Raw genomic sequence first — 12,294 nt, 5'->3', positions numbered from 1 at the left:
GAGAGTACCCCAGCTTTAGCTTGGCGCCGTTGACCATCATCTCCTGGTCGTGACGATGACTCCTTCCCTCCCTCCTCATCCACCAAACATGACGTCCACAACGACCCGCAGCCCATTGGGGCTTGCATTGAATCTGAATGAATTCACTAATGTCGTCTTTTCAACTTATAGCCCCACCGGAGGGGTCCAATCGATTTGAGACCTTCCTTCCCTATCGGTGACGAAGCTACAGCTACATTCACAGCAACCGCTTAATTTCGCCCCGATCGATTTAAAGATTGCAGTATCTAAATTGATACTTTAGATACCTGTTGAAGACGAGGAGAATCACGAGAAAAAGACGCGTTACTACCAACATCCTGAACGCGTTTGAAGGCCAGTTGAACGATCGTCCAGCCCGAATAGCTTCGATACTTTTGCTTTTCTCACCGGAATTCCAAACCCCACTTCGAAAATACAAAAACGTTAACACGACCTGTTTCCAATTCCGCCGCAAAGATGCTATTTGAATACCTAGCTACCGAGCTGGTCCTCCAGGTTTTCTTTTCCTGCAACTCCGTCACCGATGTACTCGCGCTCTCCACCACCTGCCACCGGTTCCGTAACATATACACGTCCTCCCAGAAACTCGCCATCCTCGAAAAGGCCGCCGAAACACAGTTTGGGCCCCTGCAAGACATCACGCAACTCCTAACGCATAACGCCAGCCAACCCGCCCATATCATCCGCCCAGTCCCCTTCTCGGCCGCCTTGTTGAAGCAAATAGTACGATCCGGTCGCGTCGCTGAGAAATGGTGCGACATATACCCGTTCAAGAAATGGAAGCACAACTACGAAAGCCGCCGTCTCCTAACGAATGAGGAACGGTATCGTCTCAGAAGGGCCATCTACCGCCTATGGCTCTACTCGCGCGCCTTCCACAACCCAGACCACTCACGCGAACTCCGAGCCACGAGACCCGTCCTCCTCAAACGTGCCGCCCTTCTACACAACTGGAACACATGGGAGCTCGCCGAGATCGCAGACGTCCAAGCCGTGATCCGCGACGTGGTACAGAGCAACATCTGCCCCTCAAACGGCACCATTGCCCGCAAATTCAAGAAACGACATCCAGGCCAGGAACACTCCCTGCTCTTCAACATGCACCTAAACTACCCTCCATCCGCGCCATCAATCCACAATCCCTTCGCCGCTCCAAACATCCTCTCCTCGCACTTCAACACATCAACATACACCTCCCGCTACGGCCCCTCCAAATACAGCACCCATCCAAACCACGAAGTGGGTGCCGAGGGCTGGGGCGACGACATCTCGCACTACTACGTCATTGAAGATGCGCTGAAACTGGACCCGGAGCAGATTCTGTGGCTTAAGGAGAATGCGCCGCTGAAGGGCATGGTGGAGAGTTATGTGAGGAGTCTGGGCGATTACTGGTTTGAGAATAACGGCGAGACGTGGGGGCAGACGCTGGAATGGGTGCTGGATGAGCGGGGGGAGGATGTTTGTGTGTTTCGCGAGGGGATTGTGGACGGGGAGTTGGGGGTTGCTGTTTGTTAGGTGGGGTGGGGTGATGTGTGGGGGAGCTTGAGTTTGGTCGTTCTTGGTGAGAAGTGGTACTATGCAATTCTAGTCTTTCACCAAAATTAACAATGGAACTGTGATTGTTTTGTATGCTTCAATTACATTTTTTGGGTATATCGATCGGTCTATCCCATGATCCGCTGCGAGGTGACCTGGAAGCACGGGCCAAGATTTAAGTCAATCAAATTGCGTTGTTGTGTCGGCATATCGGCGTTAAGCCCTGCCTCACGAACTTCAAATTCAAGATTCGTAACTAAAACACCGACTTACCGATGCTGAGTCTTGTTCTGATTAGTCGACAGTCGGCCCGTGCTCCAGGTCACCTCGCAGCGGATCATGGGATACTCCTCCGACATGTGCACGAATTGATTCGACTTGCGCCACAAACCCTGACTTGGTTACAACCCTTGAACGCCGTTTATACTTTTCCCCCACTGCCTTCACTCCGCATTACTGGAACAGCACCTGATCGCTCAACGGATCCTTCTCCTTCTTCCTCCCTCCATGGCTCGTAAGCCCCAGATCCGCAAGCTTAGCCCTCGAATCCGTAGCCGCGTCCGTCCTCCTATTGAAGCGCCCGGCCTTTGCCTTGAGCAAATCGGAACGGATAGTGTTGGGGGAGACGAACTCCTTGTTCTCGTAGATGATGGGGCCACCGAAGCTTGATTCCTGGATAACAATGGGGGTGAGGACGTAGCGGGGGCCGATCTCGACGAGGCTGACGTCGAAGTCGGTTTTGTTCTTTTTCTTTGGGGCGGCGGCAGCGGCGGCGGCTTCTTCCTCGTTGACGGGCTTCTTGCCCGCTTCCGTCTCGCTGATCTGGAAGACGCGGATCCAGATCTTGCCGTCTGCGACGGTGAAGCCCATGACGTGGTCGACGAAGGGCTTTACTTTTCGCGCTGTCTTGGGCACGCCGAAGATCTGCGTGAAGAGCTCTTTGATGACGCGCAGGTGGGCTTGCTTGTCGAAGGCGGCGTCGAAGGACAGGATGGGGCGCGAGCCTTTGAGGCAGTTGCCGATGAAGTTTAGCTCCTCCATCGTGTGCAGGTTTTGCAGGTGGAATTTCACCGTGGGCCCGTTGGGGGGCTTGGACATCCAGCAGTAGAGATCCTTTCCTTTGCGGGCTTCGAAGAAGAGTACGTTGTTGCAGTTGTATAGTTCTGTGTTAGAGGTGAGCACGTGATTTGGTATGCGACAGGATGCGCGTAGCAGAGATGATGTGAGATGAAAGTGAGAGGAATAACGAAAAGAGAAACAAATGCGATTATACGATTGACATAAAGAAGGAGGAAATCAGAGCCTTGGATCGCATAGGTGGTTCTTACCTGCCAGTTCGTTGAGCTGGTAGAGCTTGGTCTTGGTGTCGAGCTTCGCCTCTTTCCGGCTATGGGGCCTGAGATGGAAGTTAGGAAAAGTTTGCGCAAACACCAAATTCAACATACATGAGCGAGTACAAGTCCTGCAGCAGATGGCGATGGCGAAATGTGACACCTCTCGAACTCTACGGAGCGTTAGCAGAGCTCTTCGTTCCCTTGGGCGACAAAAGTACCAGAATGAGCACGCGCTGCTTGTTTCTCTTTTCTCCCGTCTCCTTCTCATGGTTCTCTGTACCCGACAGGGTCTTGTAAACGGAAGCCATTGTGAAAATAGGGTGTTGTTTGCGGATGCTGGGTCGGACGCGCTCCTGCGAGACGTTCTCGAACTTTTTTGATGCCGAGGTTTTAGCGCGATCGCCTGCAGCGCTTGGCAGATGTGGGTCACGCCTTCCGTCACTGCTCATTTGTCACTGCTCCAACGCTCCTCATGGCATGCTGGCTCTTGCTCGGGGGGCTCATTTCGCGTCGCGTGTGGAGGAGACGAAGACGAGGGCACGGGAAGGGAAGGGTAGATGTGCATGTCGTGTTTGGGACAGCGACGGTGCTGGACGGTGCTGCATCCCCGTCTGCCCACGGTTAGATTAACCGATGTCTCCCAAGTTGGTGAACCCGGAGAAGAGAGTGGGAAGGCGCAAGAACGGGAAATAAGTAATGCGCCGGCCATGTCGAGGCAGTCAGCCTCAGTAACGAGCAAAGACAAGACGCACGATGCAGGTAGAAGCAAATGAGGAGAGAGCGTCGCCTGGACTACTTGGGTGATGTGCATGCAATTTAGTGGTCAAGGCCAACCGTGAAGCCTCGACGAGAGCTGCTGTCGCGACGGGCTGGAGCTTGACGAGGACTGCCGCAGCCGCACTAAGTAGGAGCTGATGACTGAGATCTGAGATCCGCTGCTCCACTCTCCAGCCCTCGTTGCCATCTCAATCCGGCGAGCGTCCCCTTGATCCCCCATCTCTCGCCGCTGCCCTCTCCCAGACGAGCATCTCGACGGGCTACGCGCAAGGCGCATCCACGTCGTCGCCGCACCCACGCGCACTGCCGCCGCTGCACCTTGGCCGCTGCTGGGCCTCGCCCATGGACTGAGCCTGGCTGCCCGTCCCAACTCGCGCCATCCGCCGTCCTGATGTTCCGCGATCCGCGGCGATCGCTGGAGGAGGAGGAGAGGATGCGGAACCAAGGGGAGGGAGCCTCACCAACGCAAACACCGTTTAGCGGCCGGCCACAGCACTCCCCCAACACGGCGCCCACCGCCCTGCAGCACGCCCACTTCCACCCCCATCCGCCCGAGCTGCCCCCGATCAGCACCGCGCTGTACGGCCGCGACAACACGTCGACCTACTACGACCCGACGGGGCGAGACACGGCGCGTTACGACCACGCCTACACGCAGCAGGCACGTATATCGCGTCCTGCGAGGACAGGCACGTGTGGATGCAGCCCAGCCAGCTAACACCGCCGCAGCAGACGCGCGACCCGCACGCCTACCCCGACGCCCGCCCGGCCCACAGCCCCTACGACGCCTACGACAAGCCCTACCAGTCGCCAGGGGGAGCGAACCCGTACGCGCACCCCTCGCCACTGCAGCGCCCGCCGTCGCAGCACCAGCACACGGCCGCCATCGAGGGCATGTCGCACTCGCCCGTCTCGCCGACCGTCTACCAGGCCATGACCCGGGGCGCCGTGCAGCCGCTGCCGCTGAACTATGCGCGGCGGCCGTCGATCAAGGATGAGGTCAGCTTATCCCACGTCGCTGCCCCCTTCGCCCGCGCTTCCCTACTGACAACACGACAGGCACCGCCGCCGCCACTGCCACCGCCGCCCCCACGCGCCGACCCAATGTCGCTCTCCAGCATCATGTCCTCGGGCGCAGACACCGACCCTCCCCCCAAAGCCCAGCCGCTCCCGCCCGTCAAGCCCGTGTCCAACCCGCTCTATGTCAAGCAGGAGTCGAGGCCGTCCCCAGCACCGCTCGACATGCCCACCCGGAGCCTGTACGAGTCCATGCCGCCCGTGGGCAGCGCACACCCGCCACAGTACACGGCACCGCTCGAGCTAGCCCCGCCAGATGAGGCCGAAATCGAGGCTGCTCTCGCGCGCATCGAGACCACCCAGATGAACGACCTCGACGGAGCAGGTGCCTCACACGAGCGCGAGGAGTATGTCCAGCGCAGCAGCAAGCGCGCCCTGGAAGTCGCGACTGCCGAGAATGAGAAACGCAAGGTACGCATCTCAGAACATCCAACACAGATCACGTCTAACACCCACCAGCGACGCCGGACAGCAACCCTAGCACGCTTCGCCGAGAACTTCACCGCCCACCGCGACTATGCCAAGCAGCAGTACAACGTCGAGCACGAGAGCGAGGCATGGCAGCAGGTCCAGAGCCAGGAAATCGCCGAGGAGAAGGAGCGCAAGAAGGACATGCAGCGCAAACGCCGACGAGAGAAGACGATCCAGAACGAGGAGGCCAAGCGTGCTGAAGCTCTCGCCAAAGCCGGCCAGGCCGACAACGAGGAAGACAAGGAGCGTCATCTCATGGCTGCGCAAAAGGCCGAACGTAAGGCCAAGAACACGTCTCAGCTGCTGCAGGGCAACGCCCCCAACAAGGACATTCGCGAACTTACGCCTCTTGGACCAAACCTCGAAGGTGGCACAATGAGTTCCTTCCAGGCATCTGACGACCTCGGACCGGGTGGGAAGCGGAAGGGCCAGAGTAACAAACGCCTCAAGAAGAGCAAGGAGCAGAAACAGGCAGAAAAGGATGCCGCCGCTGCTGGCCAGGCTGCGATTGACCGTGGAGACGACCTTCCTCCGATCGCGCCACGGGAAGAAGCGCGTCTCGAATCTTACAAGAACCGCATGTTCACAGACGGCGTAGGCTCCGGCGTTCTGACATCCTACGATTCGTCAGCGTATCATACCATTTACGGTCAGATTGTCAAGGACATCGCCCGTAAGGATGTGCCAAAGGTCATGCGCATCAAGGAAAACTCCTTGTCCACGAAACAATCGAATCTCCGCAAGACCGCGCAGTTGGCATCTAAGGAGGCTCGCCGCTGGCAGATGCGCACCAACAAGGGCACGAAGGATATGCAAGCGAGAGCCAAGCGAGGCATGCGCGAGATGCTTGCGTTCTGGAAGAGGAACGAGCGCGATGAGCGTGAATCTCGAAAGAACGCTGAACGTCAAGAGCTGGAGAATGCGAAGAAGGCCGAAGCCGACCGGGAAGCCAATCGACAGAAACGCAAGCTCAACTTTCTCATCTCCCAGACTGAGCTTTACTCCCATTTCATTGGCAAGAAGGCGAGGACGGATGAGATTGAGAGGTCGACAGACGATGCCGATACCGCTGCAGCTGCCCCCGCAGACACACATAAGACTTCGATCGATGTCTCTGCCATTCCCGAGGGCGCCAAGGTTACCAACTTCGAGGACCTTGACTTTGACAACGATGATGAGAGTGCTCTCAATGCCGCCGCTATGGCCAACGCTCAACACGCTATCCAAGAAGCCCAGGATCGGGCTCGTGCCTTCAACAACAAGGGCGATGAGGATGACGGCGAATTGAACTTTCAAAATCCTTCCGGCTTGCAGAACAAGGAAGACTGGATTCCTCAACCTGCCTTACTCAACTGCACGCTTAAGGAGTACCAACTCAAAGGTCTCAACTGGCTGGTTAACCTATACGAGCAGGGTATCAACGGTATTCTTGCCGACGAAATGGGTCTCGGAAAGACAGTACAGTCGATATCGGTCATGGCTTACCTTGCTGAGAGATACAATATCTGGGGACCGTTCCTCGTCATTGCTCCGGCTTCCACGCTTCACAATTGGCAACAAGAAATTACCAGGTTCGTGCCTGATCTGAACATTATACCATACTGGGGTACGGCAAAGGATCGAAAAGTGTTGCGGAAGTACTGGGACAAGCAGCATGTTACCTACGACAGGCATTCGAAGTGTCACGTGGTCATCACATCCTATCAATTGGTGGTCCAGGACGCTCAGTACTTCCAGAAGATGCGCTGGCAGTACATGATTCTTGACGAGGCACAGGCTATCAAATCGTCACAGAGTTCAAGATGGAAGAGCTTGCTAGGTTTCCACTCGCGTAACCGACTGCTTCTGACGGGTACCCCTATCCAGAACAACATGCAAGAGTTGTGGGCTTTGCTTCATTTCATCATGCCGAGTTTGTTCGACTCGCACGACGAGTTCAGCGACTGGTTCTCCAAGGACATTGAGAGCCATGCTCAGAGTAACACCAAACTCAACGAGGACCAGCTGAGGCGGCTGCATATGATCTTGAAGCCGTTCATGTTGCGGCGTGTCAAGAAGCACGTGCAGAAGGAGTTGGGAGACAAGATTGAGTTGGATGTTTTCTGCGACCTGACGTACCGACAGCGCGCCTACTACACCAATCTCCGCAACAAGATCAGCATCATGGACCTCATCGAGAAGGCCGTGGGAGACGACCAAGACAGTGCCACACTGATGAACCTAGTCATGCAGTTCAGGAAGGTCTGTAACCACCCGGATCTGTTCGAGCGTGCTGATACCTGGTCACCCTTTTCCTTTGCCTACTTTGCTGAAACAGCATCCTTCCTTCGAGAGGGCCAGAACGTGCGAGTCGGATACTCTACACGAAACTTGATTGAATACTCGCTACCGCGACTTGTCTGCCGTAACGGTGGCCGACTCGACATTGCTGGTTCGGAGAATCCCAAGGCTGGCTTCAACGGTCACTATCTGTACAATCTCATGAACGTATGGAGCCCAGACAATGTTGAGCTGTCTGCCCGCAATGCTGGCGCGTATTCTTGGCTCCGGTTCTCGGATTTGTCGGCAAGCGAGGCGTCTAAGGTTGCAAGGAGCGACCTGCTCCAGCGAGCTCTTGACTCTGGCGAGGAGCCGAACAAGACCGGTCGATTTAACGTCTTCTATGGCGATGAGAATGGTAGTTGGGCGCCCAAGCGCTCGATGTTGAAGATTGTCGACCGCCAAAACCGGACTCCTTTGACGGAAGTTGCTACCGAGGGATACATGCGTAATCTCCTCAACGTTTCGCAGTCAGCGTTCGAAGACACAGGGTTCAATATCATCGAGCGATGCGCGAAGCCTCGTGCGTCTGCGCCTCCGATCGAGCTGTACTGCGCGAGCCAGGGCGTCATTGCTGAGAAACAGAGGGATTTCTTCAACTTGCCTATCCGAACTGCCTTGTACGGTGCGTCCGAAAGGACCGAACGAACCGTTTTGGAGTCCAAGGCCGCCAACATGGCTTTGACAATTCGCGACAAGCTGCCTCCACCGACTAACGAAAGGTCACGATACACTCACATCGAGGCTCCTTCCATGTCGCGATTCGTCACGGACTCTGGCAAGCTCGCACGTCTGGATGCCTTGCTCAAGGAACTCAAAGCAAACGATCATCGTGTACTGCTTTACTTCCAGATGACCAAGATGATTGACCTTGTGGAAGAATATCTAACCTATCGAAACTACAAGTATTGCCGCCTGGACGGATCCACCAAGCTCGAAGATCGTCGAGATACCGTTTCCGACTTCCAGAGCGACCGATCCATCTTCGTCTTCCTGCTATCCACCCGTGCTGGTGGTCTTGGTATCAATTTGACGTCGGCCGACACAGTCATCTTCTACGACTCTGACTGGAATCCGACGATCGACTCTCAAGCCATGGATCGCGCTCATCGTCTGGGTCAAACTAGGCAAGTCACTGTGTACCGTCTGATCACCAAGGGCACCATCGAAGAGCGGATCCGCAAACGTGCTCTTCAGAAGGAGGAAGTGCAGCGCGTGGTCATCTCTGGTGGAGCTGGTGCACAGGTCGACTTCAACACGCGCTCGAGGGAGAACCGAACCAAAGACATGGCTATGTGGCTCGTGGACGATGACCAAGCTGCCGAGATTGAGAAGAAGGAGGCGGAACTGGCCGAGCAAGAGAAGAACGCTCCTCCCGGCAAGAAGCGCAACAAGAAGAAGCGGGTCGAGGCCAATCTGGACGACATGTATCATGAAGGTGAGTTCATGGCTGAGATGTTTTGTGATAATGCAGTTGCTGACTTTGACACAGGTGAAGGGCACTTTGACGAGAGCGCAAAGGCAAGCGGCGCGGCAACGCCCGTAGCCAATGCAGAAGCAGCACCTCCAGGCAGCAAGAAGCGAAAGGGCGGGCTTAGCAAGAAAGCAAAGACGGCCAAGCAGCGTCTAGCTGTTGCTGATGGTGAAGTCTAGTTTCTCGGTGCCGGGCTATTGATGTTTGTAAGACCAAAGAGTTTGTTTGTGGTTTTTCCTTATGTCATTTCGGGAACAGCATGGCACGCGCGGAAATCTTTGTTTAATCAAACTCTGTCTGGACGACTACGCGTCAGGGTCAGATGTGCTTTCACGTGTACACTAGAATATTTTGTTTATTTTGTTTTTTCTTCTTGTCTTGACCCTGTTTTAGCTCGAGGACACATGGGTCGGCGCTTTTGTTTTTCGTAATTGTATGCCGAGGGGAGATGGTCTCCGTGGTCCGGGGAGTTGAGACGCGTTGTAGTTGAACGCTGCATAGACGCGATGGCAGCTTAAAATGCAGAGAATACATGGCCATGACGTCGCATAGTTTTGCTGTGGCTTGTTGCGAGGAGATTTGATGTTTGTGCCGCGGGGATGGCCCTGGTCGCTGGGCCGTCGACGTTAACGTTGGGAGGTGGTGAAAGTTGTTTCAGCCACTCATCTCGGAAGGCATGCCGCTTGTGGCCAGGGTATTGCACAGCGGTGGCGCAGGGCGAATCAGACGGCGAGTGTCATGCTGTGGGACTGCAGGCGAGATGATTGGAGCGGGACAGGGCTGGGGGCCGAGTGCCCTTGCTCTTCCTAGCGCAACGAGGAGGGCCGGCTGGTTGAGTGCCATCAGTGGCACCCTTTTGGCGCCTGTCATTCCTTCTTTTCTTCTCTGCGATACCCCCATCGACGGCCTAATCGATCGCATCCCGCCGGAATCGCGCCCTCGCTGCTGTACCCATCCGCCCGCCTGCCCTTTGCACTGTGATGCTCGCATAGCCCCGACGACGCTTCGCCCACCCGTCGCTCGCTACCTCAAGACACCGCTCCCATGGGTACGTTGGACCCTTCGACCCTGACACCACGCGAGACGCCAACGTGTGCAGCCCGTGACTAACTCCACCCACAGTCGAGAGCCGCCCCTCCACCGAGGGCCTCGTTGATAATGTCGACCCCAGAGAGTCGCTCGAGCTCGATGAGCTGCCCACATACGAGAAGCCGACGGAGCCCGCCGCGCCACTGCCCCTCAAAGAGAAGCTGATTACATGTTTCTGGATCGCCCTCAACACAATGTCCACACTCGGCCTGATTTTTCTGAGCAAACGGTACGCGGGCATGCTATGCGACATGCGCCGACATGTTTCTGACTGTGGAGTAGGGTCTTTACCGATGAGCAGCTCAAGGGCTGCCAGCTCATGGTCGTCATATGGCATTTCACAGCCACCGGCCTCGTTCTCTTCATATCGACTCTCGGTCCCTTTCGCGCATTCAAGGCCGCCCGCTTGAACGTCTGGCACATGATGCCCGTCTGCGCCTTCTTCGCCGGCTACGTCGTGCTCGGCAACCTCAGTCTGACATTCAACACGATAGGCTTCTATCAGCTCTCCAAGGTCATGACAACACCCACCGTCGTTCTCATCAACTTTGTATTGTTCCGGAAAATGGTTACACGATACATGCTTGCTGCTATTCTTGCCACCTGCATTGGGGTCTCCTTCACCATCAACGAGTCCGCCAAGACGCAATTTTTTGGAATCATCATCGCTACCCTCGCCTTCTGCTCGACTGCCCTCTACCAGATCTGGATCGGCAAGAAGATCGAAGACTTCCAGGTCTCGCCTCCCCAGCTGCTGCTCAACCAGGCGCCTATTTCCGTGTGCCTGCTCATTCCATTCGTCCCATTCTTCGACACGATCCCAAATCTCGCCACCGTACCAACAAACATCCTCTGGTCCGTCTGCGCATCGGGAATCATGGCCTCCATGTACAACCTCTCGCAATTCCTCATCATCGGCCGTACATCCGCCCTGACCTTCAACATCGTCAGCCATCTCAAGACCATCCTCATCCTGTCCATTGGCTGGTACAGCGAGGGCAAGATTCTGAGCGGCCGCGAATGGTTCGGCGTCCTTCTTGCGCTCGGCGGCGGCTGGGTCTACTCGCATCTGGCGCTCAAAGCGAAGAAGGGCAAATAAACGAGACAAGACGAGACGCGACGCGATGCGATGAGTTGGAAGCGGGTGGGTACCAAGCGAACATACAAAAAAAATCTTGTTGGACAATGAGCATATGGGGCGTGGGGGTGTTGGGAGTGTTGGGGGGGACCGGGCTTTCTCGTTATCTCACGCATCATTTACTCTACTATTACACTACAGCCCTTTTTTTACGGCTACGCAAATGTTTGAATATTCGACTTGAGGGGCTTTCTTGAGCGAATTTGCAAGTTCTTTGACATATTTTTTTCACGTGGCGCTTCTTTATTTCGCTTTTGCTTTTGTTTTTGTGTTACTACCTACGACGATATTCTTGGGTTGGGATTAGATGATTGGAGATGTTTTTTTGGGATAGGGTTGGGAAAGCGAATGGGTATCGTTGTTCTTGTTTGTTTGGTTTGGGTTCTTTGGGCCCCAAGGAGTTTTTTCTTCTTGTCTTACTTCTTGTCCTTGTTCTTGTTCAGAGATATCTATGGCTATGTCTATGTCTATCTACCTGGTATTTGTCTGGCGATTGGTTCGTTTCCTCTAGTCAATGTTTTTTATGCGCTTTTTGCATACGTAGGTATATATATATGGCGTCTAGGTCTAGGTCTAGGACTGTAGCGGGTAATTCTTCTCCCTGTTTTTGAATCGTATTTTTGTTGAAAGAAATGCATTTGGTATTCGTGAACTTGGCTTTTGGCGGGCTTTGCGTGCGCACTTGGATTTACTCTCGAAAGGAAAGTATCTGGATGTTTTGCTGTCGCTGTGGCGCACCCACTGACTGACGCGATGCGATTTGATGTGATTTGATGATGTACGTGGCGCTCTCCCACATCATTCGCTTACTCACCTACCTTACTTACTATGCTCACTCGCCGTCTGTCTGTCTGTCTATCCGTATATCTCAACCCAGATGACTCACGCTCGGAAAACACAGCGTAGGCGTATTCCTCTCCAGGCGTCACAGACGGTGAGGCAGGCATAACGATGACTTAATATTGCAGCACAGCACCGCACACGTGACTGGCCATTGGGGCTGTGCACATCTAGCGTAACGTAGAACACGCACGGAC

At 55.1% G+C, this 12,294-nt stretch overlaps 5 protein-coding genes across 5 annotated transcripts; 3 read left to right on the top strand and 2 right to left on the bottom strand.

The window, feature by feature from the left end:
• Window positions 1-77: 77 nt before the first annotated feature.
• P153DRAFT_318347 (uncharacterized protein) lies at window positions 78-1,557 on the top strand (the record flags this gene model as incomplete). The annotated part of the gene is made up of 1 exon (XM_033665054.1): window positions 78-1,557. The coding sequence occupies exon 1, from the start codon at window positions 499-501 to the stop codon at window positions 1,555-1,557; it is 1,059 nt and encodes a 352-aa protein (XP_033522872.1). The 5' UTR covers window positions 78-498.
• Window positions 1,558-2,031: 474 nt separating this feature from the next.
• On the bottom strand, window positions 2,032-3,220 carry P153DRAFT_293543 (brix domain-containing protein 2; the record flags this gene model as incomplete). Its single annotated transcript, XM_033663900.1, has 4 exons — window positions 2,032-2,741; window positions 2,907-2,974; window positions 3,024-3,082; window positions 3,131-3,220. 4 exons carry the CDS (start codon window positions 3,218-3,220, stop codon window positions 2,032-2,034), a joined length of 927 nt encoding a protein of 308 aa, XP_033522871.1.
• A 104-nt stretch (window positions 3,221-3,324) lies between these two features.
• Window positions 3,325-4,055, bottom strand: P153DRAFT_38731 (uncharacterized protein). The gene has a single exon (XM_033670631.1). It carries the CDS (start codon window positions 3,721-3,723, stop codon window positions 3,358-3,360), a length of 366 nt encoding a protein of 121 aa, XP_033522870.1. The 5' UTR covers window positions 3,724-4,055; the 3' UTR covers window positions 3,325-3,357.
• Window positions 3,773-11,218, top strand: P153DRAFT_342226 (uncharacterized protein; the record flags this gene model as incomplete). The annotated part of the gene is made up of 7 exons (XM_033665958.1): window positions 3,773-4,350; window positions 4,419-4,688; window positions 4,749-5,177; window positions 5,226-8,994; window positions 9,049-9,180; window positions 10,153-10,348; window positions 10,399-11,218. Exons 1-7 carry the CDS (start codon window positions 4,081-4,083, stop codon window positions 11,216-11,218), a joined length of 5,886 nt encoding a protein of 1,961 aa, XP_033522869.1. The 5' UTR covers window positions 3,773-4,080.
• A 163-nt stretch (window positions 11,219-11,381) lies between these two features.
• P153DRAFT_38700 (uncharacterized protein) lies at window positions 11,382-11,965 on the top strand. Its single transcript, XM_033670600.1, has one exon. It carries the CDS (start codon window positions 11,575-11,577, stop codon window positions 11,866-11,868), a length of 294 nt encoding a protein of 97 aa, XP_033522868.1. The 5' UTR covers window positions 11,382-11,574; the 3' UTR covers window positions 11,869-11,965.
• The last annotated feature ends 329 nt before the right edge of the window (window positions 11,966-12,294 follow it).

The sequence above is a fragment of the Dothidotthia symphoricarpi genome (assembly GCF_010015815.1).
Source record: "Dothidotthia symphoricarpi CBS 119687 unplaced genomic scaffold P153scaffold_12, whole genome shotgun sequence".
NCBI classification, from domain to species: Eukaryota; Fungi; Ascomycota; class Dothideomycetes; order Pleosporales; family Dothidotthiaceae; genus Dothidotthia; species Dothidotthia symphoricarpi.
Note: the sequence above shows the minus strand (reverse complement) of the source record. Positions and strands in the feature narration are given on the sequence as shown.

Coding starts and splice junctions, on each gene's coding strand:
- P153DRAFT_38731 (XM_033670631.1), bottom strand. CDS start 3,723: ATGCACATCACCCAAGTAGTCCAGGCGACGCTCTCTCCTCATTTGCTT.
- P153DRAFT_38700 (XM_033670600.1), top strand. CDS start 11,575: ATGTTTTTTTGGGATAGGGTTGGGAAAGCGAATGGGTATCGTTGTTCT.